The 20,696-nt window shown below is 40.7% G+C and overlaps 2 protein-coding genes across 10 annotated transcripts in view; one reads left to right on the top strand and one right to left on the bottom strand.

Moving 5' to 3' along the window:
• Positions 1-2,573, top strand: part of SON (SON DNA binding protein) — a 68,728-nt gene extending 66,155 nt beyond the window's left edge. For all 9 annotated transcript variants that reach the window (XM_030578611.1, XM_030578638.1, XM_030578679.1 and 6 more), the window contains one exon: positions 1,182-2,573. In XM_030578611.1, the coding sequence (XP_030434471.1) occupies positions 1,182-1,340 (159 nt within the window). In that variant the 3' untranslated portion in view covers positions 1,341-2,573. The remainder of the gene's footprint in view (positions 1-1,181) is intronic.
• On the bottom strand, positions 1,888-20,223 carry DONSON (downstream neighbor of SON). Its single transcript, XM_030548423.1, has 10 exons — positions 19,933-20,223; positions 16,323-16,403; positions 13,460-13,663; positions 12,858-13,036; positions 9,210-9,388; positions 8,986-9,106; positions 8,790-8,885; positions 7,302-7,500; positions 6,323-6,529; positions 1,888-5,943 (listed from the first exon to the last, which is right to left on the bottom strand). The coding sequence occupies exons 1-10, from the start codon at positions 20,221-20,223 to the stop codon at positions 5,806-5,808; spliced, it is 1,695 nt and encodes a 564-aa protein (XP_030404283.1). The 3' UTR covers positions 1,888-5,805.
• Positions 20,224-20,696: the final 473 nt, after the last annotated feature.

Below are 20,696 nucleotides of genomic sequence, written 5' to 3'. Positions count from 1 at the left end.
TAGTCTTAATGTATTTAATAAAGATCTATTAAATACATTAACTAGCAACCTAACTTGCCTTGGAGCAGGGACTGGTTGTACAGTGCCTAGTACAATTGCACCCCGTTATTAGTTGTTCCTCAGGTACTACTGTAATAAACACAATTAATAATAATAGACATCAAATACTCATCCCCTTTGAGGCAAGCGGTTCCCTTCTGTGTTGCGAGGGAGCTTCTGAGTCCTTTTCAAAGGAAGGCTCAAGTAGCGTTGGCTGATACGATGGTAAAAACACCAGAGCCCTGTGGGTGCAACAGCTTTCACTGGTGGAGCTGTAATAGTGCTAAATTACAACAGAAGTTTGCTATGTAGAATCCCATTTGCTGTTGGAGACGCAGCCACAGTGTACCTGGTAAACATGCTCTGCACAAAGGGGATGCGGGGAGAGTTAGGTGGGGCAGGGTTTTTTAAAATACTTGGATCTTTGCATGGGATGTAGTTGTTGCCATGTCAGTCCCAGGATATTAGAGAGAGAAGGTAGGTGAGGTCATATTTTTTTTAGACCTGAAGAGCTCTCACCAACAGAAGTCGGTCCAATAGAAGGTATTAGTTGGCCCTTTGACATTTTCCTAATATGTTGTCTATCAGTGTCTTGTATATTTAGATTATAAACTCTTTTGGGCAGGAACTCTTATTTTGTGTTTGCAGTGAGGCTCTGATCCTGAGTGCAGCCTTGGTGTTACTAGAACATAAATTTGAATAATTTACTACTTCTGAATTATACCCATATCTAAAATGAGACGGAAAGGGAAGTGAAGAGACAATTTCAAGATGCAAAGTGTGCCACCATGAGAGAAAAATGTAGAGAATGGGGGAAACTTAATGAGTGTTTTTGTACTTTGAATAATAATGAAGAGCTCATGAATTGATGTTTTTGAGGAATATTAATTTCCTCAGGCTCAGTGCAGCCCCATAGTTTGTGCTTGCTTGTCTTTCAGCATTTAAATCCAATGGAGGAGTTCATAAATATAATAGAGACTTGAGTGAGGACATGCATACATGTTGCAGGTAGATTTTGCCTACCTTTAATAGAAAGTTTGCATATTGTTTTTTCTGGCTCTTGTAAACAAACTTTTCCAGTACTAGTAACAAACAGCTGGTTAAATCTCTTACTGTATTGTACATTTTTTTCTCTTAAACAGGTGATGGTCAATGGGCATGAATACAGGCCTAGCTTTCCCAGCCTTAATAAGAAGCATGCTAAAGCCACAGCAGCAACTGCGGCTCTCCAAGCGATGGGACTTGTACCAAAGGAGAGCATGCCCAATGCCACCATCTTCAGGAGTGCCTCACACCGCTAGATATTGTTTTTTATATTGACATTATTTCAGATAATTTTATTCTGCACAAGAAAGGTATTTCCCCGTTTCATGTTGTAAATACATTGGTGATTCCCACATTGTAAAAACTGTACAGACACCTTCAGGATTTTCTTTTGTACCATCAAAAATGTATTTAAATCATACTTAGTTTTTGGTATGTTTATATTGTTTACATTAGTGATGTAATTATTCCTTAAATGACTAAATTCAACAGGCAGACTCTGGAGGGCATCAGTAATCTAAACCCTTGTTTTAAAATTCATGCAATTTCTCTTCAATATGGAATGTTAACACTTTTTCATACTCTTTTGTACTATAATGCAGTTTTCCCTGGTCTAGGTAAAGCTACTGTTGTAGTACTTTTGCCTATAGCCAGAACAAGGCTGCACAGATTATCATAGTCTAGAAAGGCTGGTATGTACTGCTGGACAGATACTGGGCCAGTAATGTTACCCCCTCCAAGGAGGTAGGTAAATTGTGGTACTGTTGTACAATGCTTACATTACCACTTCTGTCTTGTTTGGGGTTTAAGTCAATGGTGTACTGCAACTGGCCATATTGCTTATCTTTTAAAACTAAAAATAGGCAAATGACCTCACTTAAATGGGAGGGAAGAAAGTCCAGCGATGAAATTGATGAGAACTGCTGTGTAAAAACATCTCTCCCCTGCATGTTCTGGTAAGGAGATATGAAATTGTCTATTCCAGTCTCAAATTAACACACTGCCTGATGTTGATTGTATGAATTTGTGGTTAATGTGAATTTTAAACTATAACAAATCTACAACTGGATGGGGGCTAGAACGATGCTCCAATTGTTGTACCCAGCTCAGTCAATAAAGCCGCACAAGTTCATAATCTTAATCATTGGTCAGTGAACAGTAATTAAGATCTGTGCCAAAGCAGTAATTTAGAAAGTATGTATCAGGGGGGCAGCAATAGTGAAATGTTTTCAGTTGTTTATAAAGTTACCAAGCTAATTTTTGGCCTCATGTTTTCTGTGCTGGTACACATCACAGAATGAGGGTTTTGTTTTAAGTTTGATTCAAAGTTTTGGCAGTTTTTGATAATGAAAGTAAGTGGGGAAAATAGGCAGTCTGTTTTTCTCTTTTTAAAAATACCTCTAACTTGGTGATAGTAGGGGGTTTGCAAACTTGCAGTGGGGGAAAATAATTCTCATGTCATACTTTGAGTTATAAATCTTAGAAAATGGCCACTTATGCATGCCTAGTAGTTTGTGTGCTTAGTTATTTCTTTAAAAAAAAATTTCCCCCTCAAAGCTTGTATCCTGTCAACTGCACACAAGTCCACAAATTCAGAGACATCATGGAGCTCCTCTTATGCATCAAGCTGTCCTTTGGCTTGAGGCGAAGGAGCTTTGCACTAGGAGCCAGAAGATTAATCCGTGGAAGAAATAGGACTAGAATTTGTGTCAATTCTTTATTCTTTGCCCCCTTTTTTATTGAATAACTTATCAGTGTCACTTTTGTCAAAGCTGGGAATAGAACCTAGCTGTCTAATAGGGCAGATGAGTTCCATCCATGCTTGCCTGTCAGCAAAATATATAAAATCTGTGTGCTTCGCTAGGCTATTTGTGAATTGGGACTATTCCTCCATAACCGTCTGTACAAAGGGCATTGACAAATACTATAAAGCACTGTTTAAAAATAAAGTAGCATGCAAGAGTCCTCTCTGTCCCCTGCTCTATCAATCAGTTCACACTGCAAACCCAGAAGTCATGTATCCAGTACTCTACTGCCCTCTAAAAATAGTGGCACAAAGGGTTGTTGCTTTTTAAAAATTCTAGTTGAAAAATTAAAAAGCTGTGTTAAGACCATTGCTGTTGTAAAGTGAGGCACTTAAATAGGAAATTCTTGAATTAAAGATGCACAAGTAAACTTAATTACCTAATCATGCTTTCTCCTTCCCCACCAGGCCCCTGACCTCATTAAGTGAATGAAGCTGTTGATTATTGGGCCCCTGCTTCATTTGCTGCAGAAGTTAGGAGGTCTGTAGTGAAAGTAGACTGGAAGATTGTGGGAGGTGGCCACTAAATGCATATTCATGTTTGTCTAGTTGTCCACTTGATACTCAAAAGGGAGTGTTTTCGGAAGTGCTCAGCTTCTGTTCCAGCTGTAGTCAATTAGAGCTGTGGATATACAATACCTGTGAAAAATCATGCCCTAGTTCAAGAAGATGAGCATCAGTTGATTCCAAGATGATCTTCACACCAAGCAGGGCTAGATATGGTTAAATGAAAACCTGTACTCTACTGTAATGTGCAAAGGAACACTCCAATATAAGAGTATTCAAATTCAGAAGCCACAACTCTATCCCTATTGCCCAACACAGAAAGTGAACTTTTTCACAAGAGCTGGTTTAGGTTAAATAGTTCCATACAAAAGACAAAGGAATACAGTTACAGCAGAAAGCACTGCAAAAGTAGATACTAGAATGAAGGTAACCTGTGCAAGATTAGTCTTGCTTAAAGGTAGAGAAATCAATATAGATGAAGCAAGTCCTCTACACCTAGGGAAGACTTCACATTGCTGATTTTAAAGTTTAAAACCTCTGCTTGTTTTAACAATCCTTTTAAGCATTTATGCATGAAATGCCAAAAAGCATTATCACCTCTTTTAAAGTAACTTTCAACAAATTAAACTACTGTAGTTGTTTAAGTGCATCCTATTTAACATATTTTAACATCAAATTTGCTCATCTAAGTAGCATAGTAAGCAAAGGAGGACACTTTATTAGAATTAAAGATCAGTGATGGGAGTAGAGTGGTAGACCACACCAGCCTTGATGGGTTGAGGTAACAGTTACACAAAGCTAAAATCCAAGAGCTACAGTAACTTCTAATTGACTTTCCAACTTCCATGGGGCAGCCTCTTCAGTGTTCTACATATTGATATTAAGAACTCAATCTATACTGAGTAGTAAAAAACATTCTACAGCTCTCCAAGGATCTGTGTCAGTTTCTTAGTTACTTTCAGCTAAAGTTGGGACATTTGGATTGTCTATTGGAGGTCAATAGCCACTATCTACATAAACCTAGATCACTGATACTCAGATCTAGATGGTTTAGAAGCCAAATTAGCAATCAGCATTACTCAAAAGAGTCAATAATGTGAATTCATTGTTCCATTTACTATAGTACTATATATTGATGTTTAAACAGCATGAGAGGGGAAATAGTCATTTTGCTGGGAAAACAAGGAGTCTGGTGGCACCTTAAAGACTAACAGATTTATTTGGGCATAAGCTTTCAAGGTACCACAGGACTCCTTGTTGTTTTTGTGGGTACAGATTAACATGGCTACTCCCTGATACTTGACATTTTGCTGTGAGGAAAACAGTAAGTATTTCATCAACTATAACTGGTTAATATAGTAAAAGCATCCTGATTGGTTAATAATTAAATCGGTGTTTAACCTGTCTCCTGCAGCAGGTGATAGTAAAAGTCACTTGTGGCTTGTCAGCCTCAGTTATCACTAACAGTGTGCTTTTCATTGTTGAATCCTTTCAAAATGTACTCTTAAAAAGTGACAAATTACCTGTCAAGTGAACAGGTAAGTCTGTAGTCTACCAAAGCTGAACCACTACATAATGAAACAGCAGATAGATATTTAGATTCTGTTGCAGGTATTGTAATAAATAGCATGTCAGAACAAAGCTATCTAGTTTCAGAGTTACTGAACATAAGTGTATTCAACTGATCTTACCAATAGCATTGAAATCTTTCCTTTTAGATGACAGCTGTGCTTCTTTTGAACTTTAGGTGCTTCCAGTTACATTTAGTTACTGCTAAGAATAAACTCTACTTGGGAAGGATACCACTCTGTTTTTTTTCTTTAAGTTATCACTGGTAGATGGATAAGTGTCACAACTTGTTACACTTAGATTAATTTCTCATTTTAATGAAAGGTGAAGGTTTACAATTACAACTCATTTAGCTATCATGGTTTAATCTAGAGGACAACCACTATTTAATCCAATCATTGTCTTTATAGTGAAACATGTAATAATCACTGACCTCCAGTGTCCTATAGCATAGGAGCCACTTCATCTTCTGTAGAAACTAGAAGTGGTTCCTCTAACAGTTCCATACCTTAGTGAAAATATTAACCCTTAAGAGGCCCTCACTCTTAATTCTAAAACAGAAGAAAACACAAGATTACCTTGTTTATAAAAACTTTATTTAAAAACATTAGACAAATGCAGCTGTGGCAGGTTGAGAGAGGCAGTGTTCTTGCTGGACTATTCAGAATATGTTTTTCCACTGGAATTTGCCTTATGAGTGAGGATGTGTGCAACAGAAGTTCTCACCCGCTATGTCCAAAAGCTTTTGCAAGTAGGCAGTTCTCCCCTCCTGGTACACGATAGCATCTGTATAATGTTGACCAAACACTACTAGTCTCATTTCATGAATTAAAACAGCGTACTTAGGATTTCCAGGTATAAGCATAGTCTCTCATTTCTAGGAGTCGTATAGAAGACTTTCCTAATGTTGGAAGTTGAATCAATTGATCCAACGTTTTAAGATGCAATCCACACTTAGTGAGGTCCTTGCACATAGTTTCCTGTGGAAATGCAGTTTCACAAAAGAGGTAGGTAAAATGATTAGTAGTTTGAAAGCAATGCATATTTTATACCCATTTTTGTGCCAATGAGCAGTAGATATTGAAAAGCTGCCTAGTCTAGTAGTGGAGTAGCAAACGATAGGGACTGGGTTAAAGCCATCAGTTTAATGAACATGCTTTTTTCACTGTTATGACTAGGAATCCCAGCCTCCTCACTATTGATAAAACCTTGTAATCTGGTTACTCTAAAGTGGCCAACAAGTGGGTGTTAGCCATTATCCCAAGGGAGGAGCAGTTTTTTCCACATTCAGTAGTCTCTTGTTTCTAGAGATAAAAAGTATTAACCCTAACATAGAAAGCCCCCTTTCAGTCCACTTACCTTATTTAAGATTCTCTCTGTCTTAGTGTTAAACACTGCTGTTGGCTCATGGGTGTATAATACAGCAGAAAAAGCTCCTCTCTGTGCAGATTTGAGCAGCATGGTCAAAGTATGCAGACAATGGGGCATGACAGGACCTGTGATCTCCAAGCTAAATATATCATTATAGCATGAGTGAACCGGTGTTTTCACATTGATGCTTCGAGCCTGAAAACATTAAGTTACATATTCAGTGTTTGATACATCAAGATAAATGAAAAATAAGATTTGTCACTAATTTCAACATTAAGATTAGCTTTAATTCAGGGTTCTCAGAGTGCTTTATGAATATTAGACATTAAGTTATTCAATATCCCTACAAGCCATGAGCTACAGTGTGATTTTTATTATACAATATACTAAACCCTAATACACAAGAACACTAAACAGTTTGATAGGCAGAGTGTGCAACTGCATGGGGAATGTAATTTGAGAGAATGTAAACATTCCATAATGGAATTTGGCCATATACCATAATTAATAGCACTATTCTTTAGGCTCCTCTGCCTCTTAAGGACCATTGATAAGGCATTGTTTCAGATCACATCTAAGTGGACAGCTCCAGCAGCCAACATAGCTCAAGAGATCTAACCAGATTCTCAGTACAACAGGAGTTTTAAGAAAATATGTGAAAAGAGCAACCTTAGTGACTGGGGAGGGGGAAGGTGGCAAGTATAATTTTAATCCTGTGTCTTGAAGGTGAGACTATACGCAACTAAGTTTCCAAATCCTTTAAATCTGTGCTACCAACCTGAAACCCCAATAGCGAGGTTTGTAATTAAACTGTTAATTCAACATCAAATTATAAACAGCACAAAAGGCATCACTAGGATCTCTCTGGAGGAGCAGTAACCACAAAGATACATGAAGGAATAAAGCATTCCCTTTTCTTTTTGAAGGCAGACAGCACTAGAAACTCATTCTTTCTTTTGCTTTTTACCTTGAGCGTTTGCATTGTTGCACCTCGAAAAGCAACTGGGGACAGCAGTGTTGGTGGGAGCCCTGCTTGAGGGCCTGCAGCAGCTACTAAACTCTTACAGTTTATCAAGAAGTTCAGCAACATGAATGTGTTTGTTCCTTTCACTAATGCAACAGATTCAGGCTTGTGATCCACTTGCACTTCATTTTTCTCTTTACAGCTATATTGATATAGGTCAGAGGAAACATACAAGAAGAATAAAAGGCATCAAATGCACCAGACCAAGAATTAAAGTCAAGTAAAAATTCACTGAAAAGAGGTTTATGCTAATTTACATTTGCTCTGGAAAGGTAAAATAGTGTAGGCCTAATCTTTAGCTTTATTGAAACCATGAGGCAAGGAATGTTCTCCAGAGTGGTTTTTGTTTGTTTGTTTTGTAATTAACAAGTCATTAAAGGAAAATTGTTTAGTTTAATAGCCATTCAGGGAGAGCCTTTACTAAAACAGTTGTGTGTTTATGGGAGTTCTAGAAAAACTGGAGTGTGAAATAAGGTACTGTTCCCAGTTTTAGGTTTGTACTAGTACATAAGTTTGTGAAGACAAATATCTTTAACCAAACTGTCAGCTTGTCTAATAAAAGTCTTCCTACTGACCCATTCTGGGAGATGACAAACAGCTTATGATCTGTAGGGGAGAAGTGTCTTTGATATCGCCACACTGGTCTGTACTGGTCATATATAGATTACTGAGAAGGCAGTTGAACAACTGATATTTGACCTAGCATGCTATGTATGGCTTTACAAGTGAAGTTTGCTGATTATTCCTTATCTTGGCAGAAATAGGTGGAATTGGTTCTTATATCAAAATACAAAAGCACATCAAATACAGAGAGACGTGCCATAATAGTTTGGACATGGATGTGTAGAAATACCAGTTGACAGAAAACCTAGAACTGACATGATTTGTTTACATCATTTCATCACAGGCACCCACCATGTAGCTGTTTAACAAGTGGTATATTTCTGTTATGCCACATGCAATCTATACCGCCTAGTCTTGGGTAAAATTTATAACCAGATAAGCTTGAGACAGAAACCAGTTTTTCCATAAAAAGAAAATGTACTTTAAATACACAGGTAAAAGAGAATGCAGTTACTATTACTCTAAGCTTAATCAGAAGGCAGGTCAGTAACAGGCCTATTTTCACTCTTTACATTTTATATTCTGATAGAATCTACGTTAATATTGGGTACAATAAAAAGTGTAGTCACGTAGTGATCCTGTAACTATTTTCTGCTTTAAAAAAAGGTAAAGCCGCACTGTTAAGTACAGAAGGAGACACAGCTTTTATGAACACTTACTGTAAAAAGTTCATCACTAACTGAAAATTTTACAGAATCATCATTGCACAGTCACTGATGGACTACGATTCAAAACCCACAGATTTTCACAGAAAAATGAAGTACTCCAATGCCTGTTTTTGCTATATTATGGTACTCAAAAGGATACAGTTTGACAGAAATTGCGTCTGGCTTTTTAATCTTGTCTTGGACTCCCATTTCCTCAAGCCAAGAGAAACTTTCATCGTCACTCACTCCTTGTTCCCTAGGAAAAACGGATTAAAATACTCCACATTAATATATATTAAATTGTCTAGGTAGTGACAAGCACATTTAAATTCTAGACACAGACGATTGTTACATACTCTCCATCTTCAGTGTTTTTGTCTGTTTCAGGACTGTTAACTTCTGTATCCAAGTTTGTTTCAGAGTTTTTCTGTGTCTTGCTCCTAGTTTCTTCTACCAAAGGTAAAGAAAATTCTATACCTGAGTAGGGAAGGTAAGCAAATGAATGGTTTACATACATAACTGTGTTAGAACATGAGTTTTATATGTTATTGAAATCTTATTGGAAGGAACTCAGTCTTACCTTCATTTCTCATGGCTTCCCTTAAACCCCTGGTTGTGGGAGAAACAACAGCTGTGATAACATCACTTCCTGCAAGGCCTGCTGTGCGAAACAGCACAGTAAATTGGTAGGTACAAACATAGAAATAGGGACACAGCTTGGCTTTGAGAAGATTATATAGGGAAGTAAAACTGACAGACCTGCAGGTTAGAGGAAAGAAGTTAGAAAATTTTAGATGACCATTCTGCAAGAGACTTTTTTTTAAAACTATTGCCACCTGCTAAAAACAACCACCTGGATCTCAAATAGTTTGAAATAAAATGCTCCATAATGTTTCTCAGTTTTAGGGTATTGTAGATAACATGCACCCAGTATTACTAGGTTTGAAAGAGGTAGTCTTGGGACATCTAGGGCCAAATTTTCAGGAGTCATCACCCACTGTGCTGAGCTCTTTTGATAAAGTCTGGCCCCGACTGTAGATGTTGAGCTGTCGAGAAGTTTTCTCCTTAGTGTATTAATTCCCACAAAGCATTAAAGGAAACTTGTTAATAGTTTAGCAAAATTCTCTCCAATCAACAGCTAGGCTTGGAAAGGCATTCAACACAAAAAGTTAGCTGTAGAGTCTTAAGACTGGCTACTGAGAGTATTCAGCTCCCTTTACTAGGATAGGATTTTATAGGAGCTTTGCATGTCTGCTTTATGTAGCCATGAGAAAGAGAGGTTTTCCTACTGTAGTAACCTTCAAATTTTACAAACACCCTGTTTTACAAATTATCAGTTTTATGAACCATTTATCCCTGTGTGTGGGGGAGCACAAAAATAATCAATAATGAAAGTGGTGTCTATGAAGAACAAGTCAATCTCTTTACATTTCAATGCATCAGAAATTGCTTTGCAGTGGTTTGAAGGCCAGAAACCAATGCACCATACTGCAACTTATGCACTGTACCCTATGGTAATTTTGAGATGTTCACTTTTAAGACCTCCTCAATCTCCACTAGTTTGTAAGTTATGGATTCCATTGTAGTAACTATTGTTCAAGAGTTGCCTCTGTATTTAGAATATGGTGTCCCTGGTAATGAGCTGTGAAACTACCCTGATAGAGTTATATGCAGTGTTGTTTTAGTTGTGTGGATCCCAGGATATTAGAGAGACAAGGTGGGTGAAGTAATATCTTTTATTGGACCAACTTCTGTTGGCAAAAGAGACAAGCCATTTCACCTTGAATGGTTCCTTGAAATGTGTGTATTAGCTATGTATGCTAAACAATCTGTTCCACCTTGTACTTAGCTGCGTAGTAAGTTTCTCAGACCTACAGAAGAGCTCTGACAGAAGTTGGTCCAATAAAAGATAATACCTCACCCACCTTGTCTCTTTGATAAAGTTATGTGCATTGGGAAGGACAATGAGAGATCTCACATGAAAGTCATCACCCTACGCGAGGAAGTGCAATCACTCATCTGCCTCAGTTTTTCCCCAAACCAGAGGCCTGCTGTTAATTAAAATTCCAAGGTAAGGAGGAAGAGGGGAGGACTGTCAGTGCAAACCCAGAACAATTATTGGTAAGTAACCTTTCTTCTTAGAAAGTCTTTGTACATTCCCCCAATGGGAGATTAGCAAGGAGTGCCCCATCAGGTTGGCAGACGGTGAGGAGTTTAACTGAAAAGGACTGTAGCACTGCTCTCCCAAACTAGGCATTGGAGAACCATGCTAAATCCAAGGAGCACTGTCTGGTGAAAGCAGCAAAGAATCCTGTGGCACCTTATAGACTAACAGACGTTTTGGAGCATGAGCTTTCGCGGGTGAATACCCACTTCCTCAGATGCAGAAAGCTCATGCTCCAAAACGTCTGTTAGTCTATAAGGTGCCACAGGATTCTTTGCTGCTTTTACAGATCCAGACTAACACGGCTACCCTCTGATACTTGTCTGGTGAAAGTGCATCAAACTCCAAGTCGCTCCTATGCATGACTCCAGACTGGGAACCTTCCTAATGCTTGTTACTGACACCGTGGTGGCTCTTAAGGAGTAGGTCTTTTAAACCAGGAGGTACTGGATTCTTAGCTAGTATCTATATATCTCCTTAACCAGTGAGAGTTTGTTTGCTAATGGGCTCTCATTGGCATCTTTCCACATATGCGATTAAAAAAAAAACTTAGATTTTCTAGAGGCCATGGTCTTTTCCAGATAAGAAAAGAGCACCCTCACTTCATCAAGGGGTATGGAGGTAAGTTTCCTCGGGTAGGTATGGGTGTCTGTTAACGAACAACACGGGGAAGGGAAAACACTGGTAAGTGGGAACCTGAGATCACCTTAGGCATGAAGCCGAGATGGGCCTAATGGCACACTTGTCTTTGTGGACCACAGTGTAAAGGTTTGGTGATCAAAGCACTAAACTCACTAAAACTCCTAGCAACTGTATCTGCAGATGCTCGAAATGCTTACGCTAGAGGATCATGGGAAAGGCCTATTAGCTTTGTCAGACAAGATTTAAGGAGCTTCTGCTGTTGTGGGACCTACAAGTGGTGATGGGGGAATGCATTCACAATGCCCTTCAGGAAACGAGATTGTAGGCAGAGAGAAGATTGGTTTGCCCTTAACCAGAGAAGAGTTCAAGTTAATAGGCGTTGATATGCCTGGCTCCAGAGAATTGTGGAGAAAAGGTGATAGTAGTGCAGTAAATCTCCACGGCCCTTGTGGGATGGAAAGTATGAAAGAAGAGGGATGCCCCGTCCCTTTCTTCTACTTCTGCCCCTCTTGGGAAAAGGCAACAGAAGAAGCTCGTCTCACAACAGGCACCTGCACAGATAGGTGTCTGCAGTGGAGGAGAGATTTGGAGTCAATGGCAGCAGTGCTGAATGAGGAATAGGCTGTGAGGTGGTCAGTTCTTTTGTCATTGTCAGGGCTATTGATGCTTTCAAAGGCAGTGTCACTTTGGTCTTGGGTGCTGCTTTTGATTTTCCCAGCAGCACTGGATAAAGCACTTGCTCCTAAAATTATGTAGAGGAGATTCCATCTTGGGCCCACGATAGAAGGCAGCAGAGAGGCTGGATTGGCAAAGTGAGTTTTGTGTCAAAGAGCCTCAGCAAGGAGACTGGTCTAGGTACCTCGAACAGGGCAAGAGTATCAGGCTGTAGACAATGAGAAACCAAATGAATCTGGAGACTCAGATGTTTCCCCATTCCAGCATGGGGAGTGAAGGTGTGGGGAACTGCACAGTGGGTCATCGAGTAAATCTTTGTTCAGCTGTAGAAGGCACCAGACATAACTACTATACATCATCATCATCTTATTTTCTTGTAAATTAGACTAAGGGAAGATCTAGCTTGAGGACAAAAGCAAGATCTGTTGCTTTCTCTGGTGGTGGTGAAGAAACTGAGGCAATTGGGGGGATGCACACACAATCCCTTATACAGAGAAGGGTGATGATGTCACCGTCATGTGAGGTCTCTAGTGCACCCCTAATGGACACTGCTTTGAAACAGTTCTGCAGCTCAACAGAAGGGATGCCATGTACAAGTGGGAATACAGAGACCCTCAAAATGATAAAATGTTCTTGGTGAAAGAAAGCGTTTTCCACAGGAATGAGAACAAATACATAATTAAATTAAAAGACAGTAATTCAAGTATTTGGGTTTACCAAACCCAGAAGTTCTTCAGTTCAACTTACCACTCACTCATTAGAACCTGTTGCAGTGTTTCATCACATGACCAAAGACTAGTCTTTCCAGCTATTTTCCTATCTGCTCCAATACGAGGGAATAGCTGTAGCCATGGCAGTGAAGGGTGAAGCCAATAAATAAGACTTTGCTGGAATGCACAGCGGAGTTCCGTGGACAGCTTTGGTTCCTAAATTCCAAACACAGTGTTTAATAAGATTGGTAATATCTTTCTTCTCAGAGAGCTGGACAGTCTCCCTTTCTGGCACTTCAAGTATTTATTTTACATAAAAAACTTAAGGCCTTGTCTATTCTAGTGAATAGCCCCAATTCAGCAAGTGGTAGGCAGCAACTAGGGAACTGCACCAGTACTGTTTGCCCTGTTGTACACCCAGTTCAAGGTCTAAACCTTAATTTAACAATCTCACAGTTGCTGCAAACCCTGACTTTCCTTTTTCTGCAGTAAGTGGTCAGCGCTGGTGCAGTTACACCAGTTGCTCAATAAGGGCTATTCCCAGTGTACACAAGAACTTACAGAACAAAACAAAAAACAACAGATCCTCCACACCCAGCATCTCCATTATATTTAACATGATTACAGGAGAATGACTACCTGTATGCTTTGTGGGAAATTGACTGATGTTGCTCTACAGTGCTGGGCAAATCCTTGAGCCTCTTCTTGTGCCTTTAAATGCTCTGCCCAAGTAAAAGGTTGGGAAGACATGAATAGAAGTCGAGTTTTAATACTCCAGTCTGCAGGAAATTCTGTGCTTGGTGAGGAGGAAACATCAGGTATGGAAACAGGTAAATGAAGATCCTTACAAAATAGAAATAATGTAAAGTCAAAATATAAGAAATATTTTTCATCTATTTTTCAGCCAGTGTTTTCGGAAAGCATACAGACACTCATGCTTCAAGGCATAAGTCAACTACTAACAAGGATTAGAGGAAGTTTTTTCCTCAGGGAAAAAGTTATTTCATAATTGGCCACTATGGGGGTTTCTTGCACTTTCATTTAAAGCACTTGATACTTGCAAGCATACAAGATACAGGAATTGATGGACCACCAATATGAACCCATGCAAAGAAAGCACGCAAGTCCTTGCAAAAAAACTCCAAACTTTTACCTTTATTGCACTGGACAGAAGCATTCCTTACCCATTGATTGCTATTACTGTAAATACAACAGTGCCTAGTACTTAGTCATTGCAGAGGAACACACATGCAAAATTTAAGTTGTTCCTCGTTTACAAATACTGTAAGCTGTTACATTTTTCTAAAATTATCAAATGTTATTTTATATTTCAGTTTATATCAATTAAGATAGACTAGCCAAAATCACTGTTTTGAGTCACGATCACTTTCCAGCTCAGATATACATCCTCACACAATACTGCAGTGTTTGGGTTGCAAACTGCAGGAGAAGGTTTTCATCCAAATAAAAACAAGTTGTTTTCACTGACATCTTAAGAGACTTGTCTCTGTATTTTTTTTTTTTAATTATTATTTTATTATGTACAAGTTTAAGATGATATGAATGCCATGCCAGATCAGACCAGTGGTCCATCTAAGCTGGTCATCATTGTTGGTGGCTGGACAGTACCAAATGCTTCACAGAAGGTGCATGAAATCCTTTAGGCAGTAAGGGATAACTGTCCCCTTAGAGAAAGTTTCCTCCTAACCCCGATACAAGTTGGTTGAAATCTAGATTTTGACTGTTAACTTGAAATCTAGAGAGAAAAGGTGGGTGTGGTAATATATTTTATTGGACCAACTTCTGTTGGTGGGAGAGAGAAGCTTTCGAGCTGTCAAGGTTTCTTTCCCCACTCTGAACTTTAGGGTACAGATGTGGGGGACCTGTATAGATCCTTCTAAGCTTAATTACTAGCTTAGATCTGGTAACACTGCCACCACCCAGAATTTCAGTGTCTGGGGCACTTTGTCCCCCCTAAAACTTTCCCCTCCCTGGGTTGCCTTGAGATGCTTCACCACTACCCTGGTGAACACAGATCCAAACCCCTTGGATCTTAAAACGAGAAGGAATTAACCATTCCCCCTCTTTTTCCCCCCACCAATCCCTGGTGAGTCCAGACCCAATCCCCTTGGATCTTAAAACAAGGAAAAATCAATCAGATTCTTAAAAAAGAAAGCTTTTAATTAAAGAAAGAAAGATAAAAATCATCTCTGTAACATCAGGATGGAAAATGCTTTACAGGATAATCAGATTCCTATAGACCAGAAGAGACCTCCCCCCTCAGGTTCAAAGTTACAGCAAACAGAGGTAAAAATCCTTCCAGCAAAAAAACATTTACAAGTTGAGAAAACAAACATAAGACTAACACGCCTTGCCTGGCTAATTACTTACAAGTTTGAAACATGAGAGATTGATTCAGAAAGATTTGGAGAGCCTGGATGTACGCTAGTCCCTCTTAGTCCCAAGAGTGAACAACAACAAACAAAAAGCACAAACAAAGACTTCCCTCCACCAAGATTTGAAAGTATCTTGTCCCCCTATTGGTCCTCTGGTCAGGTGTCAGCCAGGTTTACTGAGCTTCTTAACCCTTTACAGGTAAAAGAGACATTAACCCTTAACTATCTGTTTACGACAGGACAGAATTATTCTTCTTCTGAAAGAGCTGTGTAAGCTCAAAAGGTATTACCTCATTTACCTTGTCTCGCTAATATCCTGGTACCAACACAGCTACAACAACACTGCACACAACTTGAAATCTAGTTAGCTTCAAAAAATTAGTTTCAGGAATTACACCCTGCTAAAGTCTGTTATCAATGTTTGTAGTTTTACTTTCTTTTAAAAAAAAAAAAAAAAAAAAAAAAAAAGAGGGGGGAGCGTTTCTCTCTTTTCTGTTACAGCACTGAAAGACCTATAGGTACAACAGGGAAAGTGAATGACTATACAAGCAGACAAGAAAATTGTTAGAAGTTCCTGTGAGAGGCGCAAAGTAAACAAATTGAAAGAATTTTTCTAATCCCTTTCTGTTACAGTAAATTTACATGTCAAGTAGTAAAGATTTCAGACAAAATATGAAATTTAAGTTAGTGTCAACTTAATACTGAACTTCAAGGCATTCTAAGAAAAAGTCCTACAATTTTAACATTCTAGTAAAATCTAGATGACACTGAACAAAGCAAAGCACAAAAAAAAAAGGACAAAATTTAAGCTTTTTAGTATCGGGGTAGCCGTTTTAGTCTGGATCTGTAAAAAGTGACAAAGAGTCCTGTGGCACCTTATAAACTAACAGATGTATTGGGGCATAAGCTTCCGTGGGCAAATACCCACTTAGATGCATGTAGTGGGCCACTACATGCATCTGACTAAGTGGGTATTTGCCCACAAAAGCTTACGCTCTAACTCGTCTGTTAGTTTATAAGGTGCCATAGGACTCTGTCGCTTTTAAAGCTTTTTTGTGCATGATGAAACATTAAACACTCCAAAAACAATATTTATGGCTTCCTACATTGGTTAATGTGGCAAAATCTGCTCTTTCAGAACACTCTTCTTTCCAGGTGGATTTATTTTCCTGAAGAGTATCTAAAAACTAAAGAAAGAAAGAAAGACAGTTATTAACTTTAGATTAAGTTAAGCAAAGTTGAGAGTTAAATTGACAATTTTGTTTTAAGGGTGATCTTTAAGTGTAATTTCATGTGATATTGAAAACTGACCATTATCAATAGCACATATTAGAATATTTCACTCTCTGGTGGCAACAATTAAAAGGCATTTTCAAGATGTAAATACATTTGTAAGTTTAGTGATTTTCTTAGATTGAACTTCAAATGTATTGGAAAGTTTGAGCTTTGAGAGTCCCTTTCTTCAGCTAAATAGCTTGCGAATTATAAAAATTGCACTTCTGAACACACATATCCTCCTTTGTGTTAGTATAATATGGAGCACACTAAATGAGAGCAACAAGTAAATTTTCCTGTTGTTCCTTTAACTGTTTTATACACAGGTACAATACTTTTGTGCAACACTCCTCCCCACAACCTTAACAGATAAACCAGTGGAACCTGCTTCTCCCTACCAAAATGCTTTTCTTAAATTGTATAAAAGTGGCTTTAATTCTACATATGACTGAAAGTTTTAAAAAGCCTTGTAAGTAGTTCACAAAACAGCATTACCCTCCAACAGACACTTCTCCAAGCACTACTCATAATGGAGTGGGGGGGTGGGGAGGGCTAGATTTACAGACTAAATAGTCTGAAAGATATCCACATGACACTAGGACAGGGTGTTAATTCCAGTAGGAGAATATATTTCTCTCCCCTTCTGGGATTTCACTAGGTGCCGGGGTATGAAGTGCTCTCCAACCAAGTGACTGTGACTGAACTTTTTAATAATAATAGTAATAATAATTAAAATAAAAGGACAAAAGTAAACGTGTCTTTTAGGTCCCAACTACCACCCGACTCACTTTTTTCCCCTTCAGAGAGAGGGAAAAAAATCCCAACCAGGGATGGGATGCTATTTACCGGAGGTGGATTTTACTAGGTAAAAATCACTGTATTTACTGCTCCAGGAAAAACTTGTTTGTCCCAGTTTAAGGCATTTTCTATTTTAAAAACCGTTTCGCTAATGCATACTCCCTTATATTTAGTTTTAGTTACACATTCAAACTGTGATTACATAAGTCAGTATATTAATGTAGGGTTGTATAAATAAAAAGTAAAACTGCAGTGGGCTTAATATATGTAATTTAATACTGAACATGAGAATGTCTGTATACACTCTGCTTTGGTACTTTCTCAAGAAAGTTGTGCCTGTCCACTCATATTTCAGTTTTCAATATTCTATCAACAAAAATCAAAAACATTTGATTGTATGAAAATGGCAATATTGCAGAGTTGTAGGCTAGAAGCATTAAGCAATCAGAAGCATGCAGAGTTTTCAGTCCAGCTCCATTTAGCCATCCAGCATTCCGTAGCATCTTTCAGAGCCTGTTCCTCTGTTACCAAGGGATGTACTCAAAAGTTTGAAGAGATTCATTCTATGCCAAACTGGCTGGACACTGATGCAATTCTTTCCCCCAGTTTCCTGGTTTAAATTGGATTTAGGCCAGTATTTACCAGCACCCTGTCCTAAACTAGTTTTTCCTGGGAAATTGCCAATACTGATTCTAACCCCACTCCACCCACCCCAAACCCTCCCATCATTTAAAAAAAAAAAAAAAAAAAAAAAAGGCATTTCAATCAACTCTAGCGCTATCAATAATTCCTAGCTCTTTTTATCAGCAGATCTTAAATGGTGGGTCTACACTGGCATAAGAGACCAATGGCACAGCCACACCTGCCCTGTGTCAGTTAACTCAGGCTGGCAGAACTCAGATTAAGGGACTACAAAACTGCAGTGTGGATGTTCTGGGCTTGGGCTGGAGCGCAGGCTCTGGGACACCCTCCCCTTGACCAGGTTTCAGAGCCTGAGCTCCAGCTCAAGTGCCTATATCGCCATCGAACAGCCCCGGCCACCTGAGCTCGGGGAGCCTGAGTCACCCCACTAGGGGTCTAATACTGCACTGAAGACCTACCCATAGGGCTGGCTCTAGGCACCAGCAAAACAAGCAGGTGCTTGGGGCAGCACATTTCCAGGGGGCATCATTTTGGCCATTTTTTTTTTTAAACTCACTTCCTCCCCTCTCACAACCCTGCAAAAGTGAAGCCAAGGAGCAGGTGTGGATCCAGCATGGGAGATCAGAACCCATGGGACCCTGGGAGCTGTAGTTCCTTGCCTAGCTCCCTGCCTATAGAGCCAGCCCTGGAGCAGGGAAAGAACTACATTTCCCAGCAATCCCTTGGGTGATAACAACAGGAAAGGGAGGAGTAGGGAGTGAAATAGCTGAGCAAGGCTGGCAGTTGGAAGCGGTGGCACTGTGAATGGGGAACAAGTGTGCCCAAGGAGTAGAAGGCTTTGCCCCAGATGTCCCCTTCAGAAGACATCCCCAGGGATTAAGGATACTGGTGTGACCTCACGTTGTAGCCCCCAAAAGAAGGAATTGGGTGGACTAAATGGACAGTGCACCTCTCTATCTGAAGCCTAGCAAGGGAGGTACGTGGATCCCACTGGAATTTTAAATGGAGAGTAAGGGAGGGGAGGATCTGCTAGGGGACTTCGGCAGCTTTAGATACAATACCAGGCACGTAGGAGGATTTCCACTTCTGAGCCATGGAAGCAGAAATTGATATTTCCTTTCCAGATTTAGCTAATATTCAGAAAGGGAATCTAGCAGCTGCCTTCCAGATTTGAACACCCTCACAATTCAGGAGTGCTCAAGCTCAATTTGGGCAGCTGTTACTTCATTTCTCCCAAATCAAACATACTGATCCACTGTAACTTCCTGTAGAAAAAGTAGGATAAGAAATGAAGAGGCAAGAAATGCTTCCCAGTCGTTTTTAGGACTGGAATTGCTATTTTCAACAGCAATTGCTTTTAAGTTTTATTGGTTTAAAAGGAAGACTAATATTGCATTGGCAAATTCTCCATCGAAACAAAGAGTGGAACAAAAGAGTTATAAAGGCATCTCAACTTTTCCTCATTTACTGAGGACAGTCTTATAATATGTATCCAGATATCCTCCAATCACACAAGCTGAAAATTGTTCCACTTTACTGCAGCTCTGTAACCATATAGGAACCAAACCTGTCTGTGCACATCCAAAATTCCTGCTGAATGACCTTCCCTGGGAGTGAGTTACCAGTGACCCAGGGCTAGGGTGGCAAGGGCTGTGGGTGTGTGTGGGGGGGAACAAGGACGCATGGGGTGGGGGGGGGGAGAGGCTAGGGTGAGGGGCAGCCAAAAATTTTGTTGCTTGGAGGAGCAAAAAACCAAGAGCTGGCCCTGCCTACCCAAGGTGCTTTGCAAAGGTCAGCCTGGCCATCCTACTGCTCACCGCTGCCAGGAACACAGCCCGGTCTCCTGAGTCCCAGCCCATCGCTCTGGCCACTAGCCCACCCCGCCCCTACTAGCGCTCCTCCCTCTGCTCGCGGGGCCTGGGGAGCAAACTCGGCTCCACCCAGCCAAGCCCCTGGGGCAGGGGGGCCGCCAGGGTCCCCGCAGCGCGGGCGGGTCGGTACCTGCCAGAGAGGGTGTCTGGCGGCCTGGCTTCCCGGCGGCGGCCGCTGCTCCTGCAGCTCGGGGGTGCCCAGGGGGCGGTGCCCGGCAGTGCCGGGCCGCGGCGCGTTGTCCAGGCTGGAGAAGGGATTGCGCCGCCCCGGTCTGGGGAAAGGGCGCCGGGCGGAGGCCGGGTCCGCCCGGGGGCAGGGCGGGGAGGTGGCCTCACTCCTCCGGGCCCTTTTCCGCTTCAGCCGCAGCGTCTCCGGCGGCCTCTTGAAGCCGGGCGAGTAGCCGGGCACCGCGGCGCACATGGCGGGACCGGGCCGGGCGCTGGCGGCGGGAGCCGGGCTCCGCTCTCCGAATTCTGGCGCGCAAAGCGGCAAGCCCCGCCCCGGGCGGACCCGCGCTGTGACGTGAGCAGCGAACCTCGCGTCCCTCAGGACTGTCGTCTCACCTGGGCAGGCAGCGGCGCAGTAGCAACGCTTGGGTGACGTTCGGAAGTTTTCTGTGCAGCCAGACGGTGTAGAGACTTGCTTTTCTAAACGAATTGCCGCTTAAACCCTGGCGCACGGAACAGTGGCTGGGGTAAGGTGTGCAGTATACCTCCAGTTTGAATTTTGCATACACCCAGGCCATCTGCGTGCATTGTACACTCACATCATGTGTGCACCTCACTTCTCTGACACACCCCTCCATCGACCATCTGCACAGTGTACATGCAGTGCACACACGTGTACCTTATGCCAACCCACACTCCTATAGCTATAGCTCACACCAATCATGT

This window comes from Gopherus evgoodei, chromosome 1 (assembly GCF_007399415.2).
Source record: "Gopherus evgoodei ecotype Sinaloan lineage chromosome 1, rGopEvg1_v1.p, whole genome shotgun sequence".
In the NCBI taxonomy this organism is placed as follows: domain Eukaryota; kingdom Metazoa; phylum Chordata; order Testudines; family Testudinidae; genus Gopherus; species Gopherus evgoodei.
The sequence above is the reverse complement of the archived record's forward strand: the minus strand, read 5'-3'. Positions and strand labels throughout refer to the sequence as shown.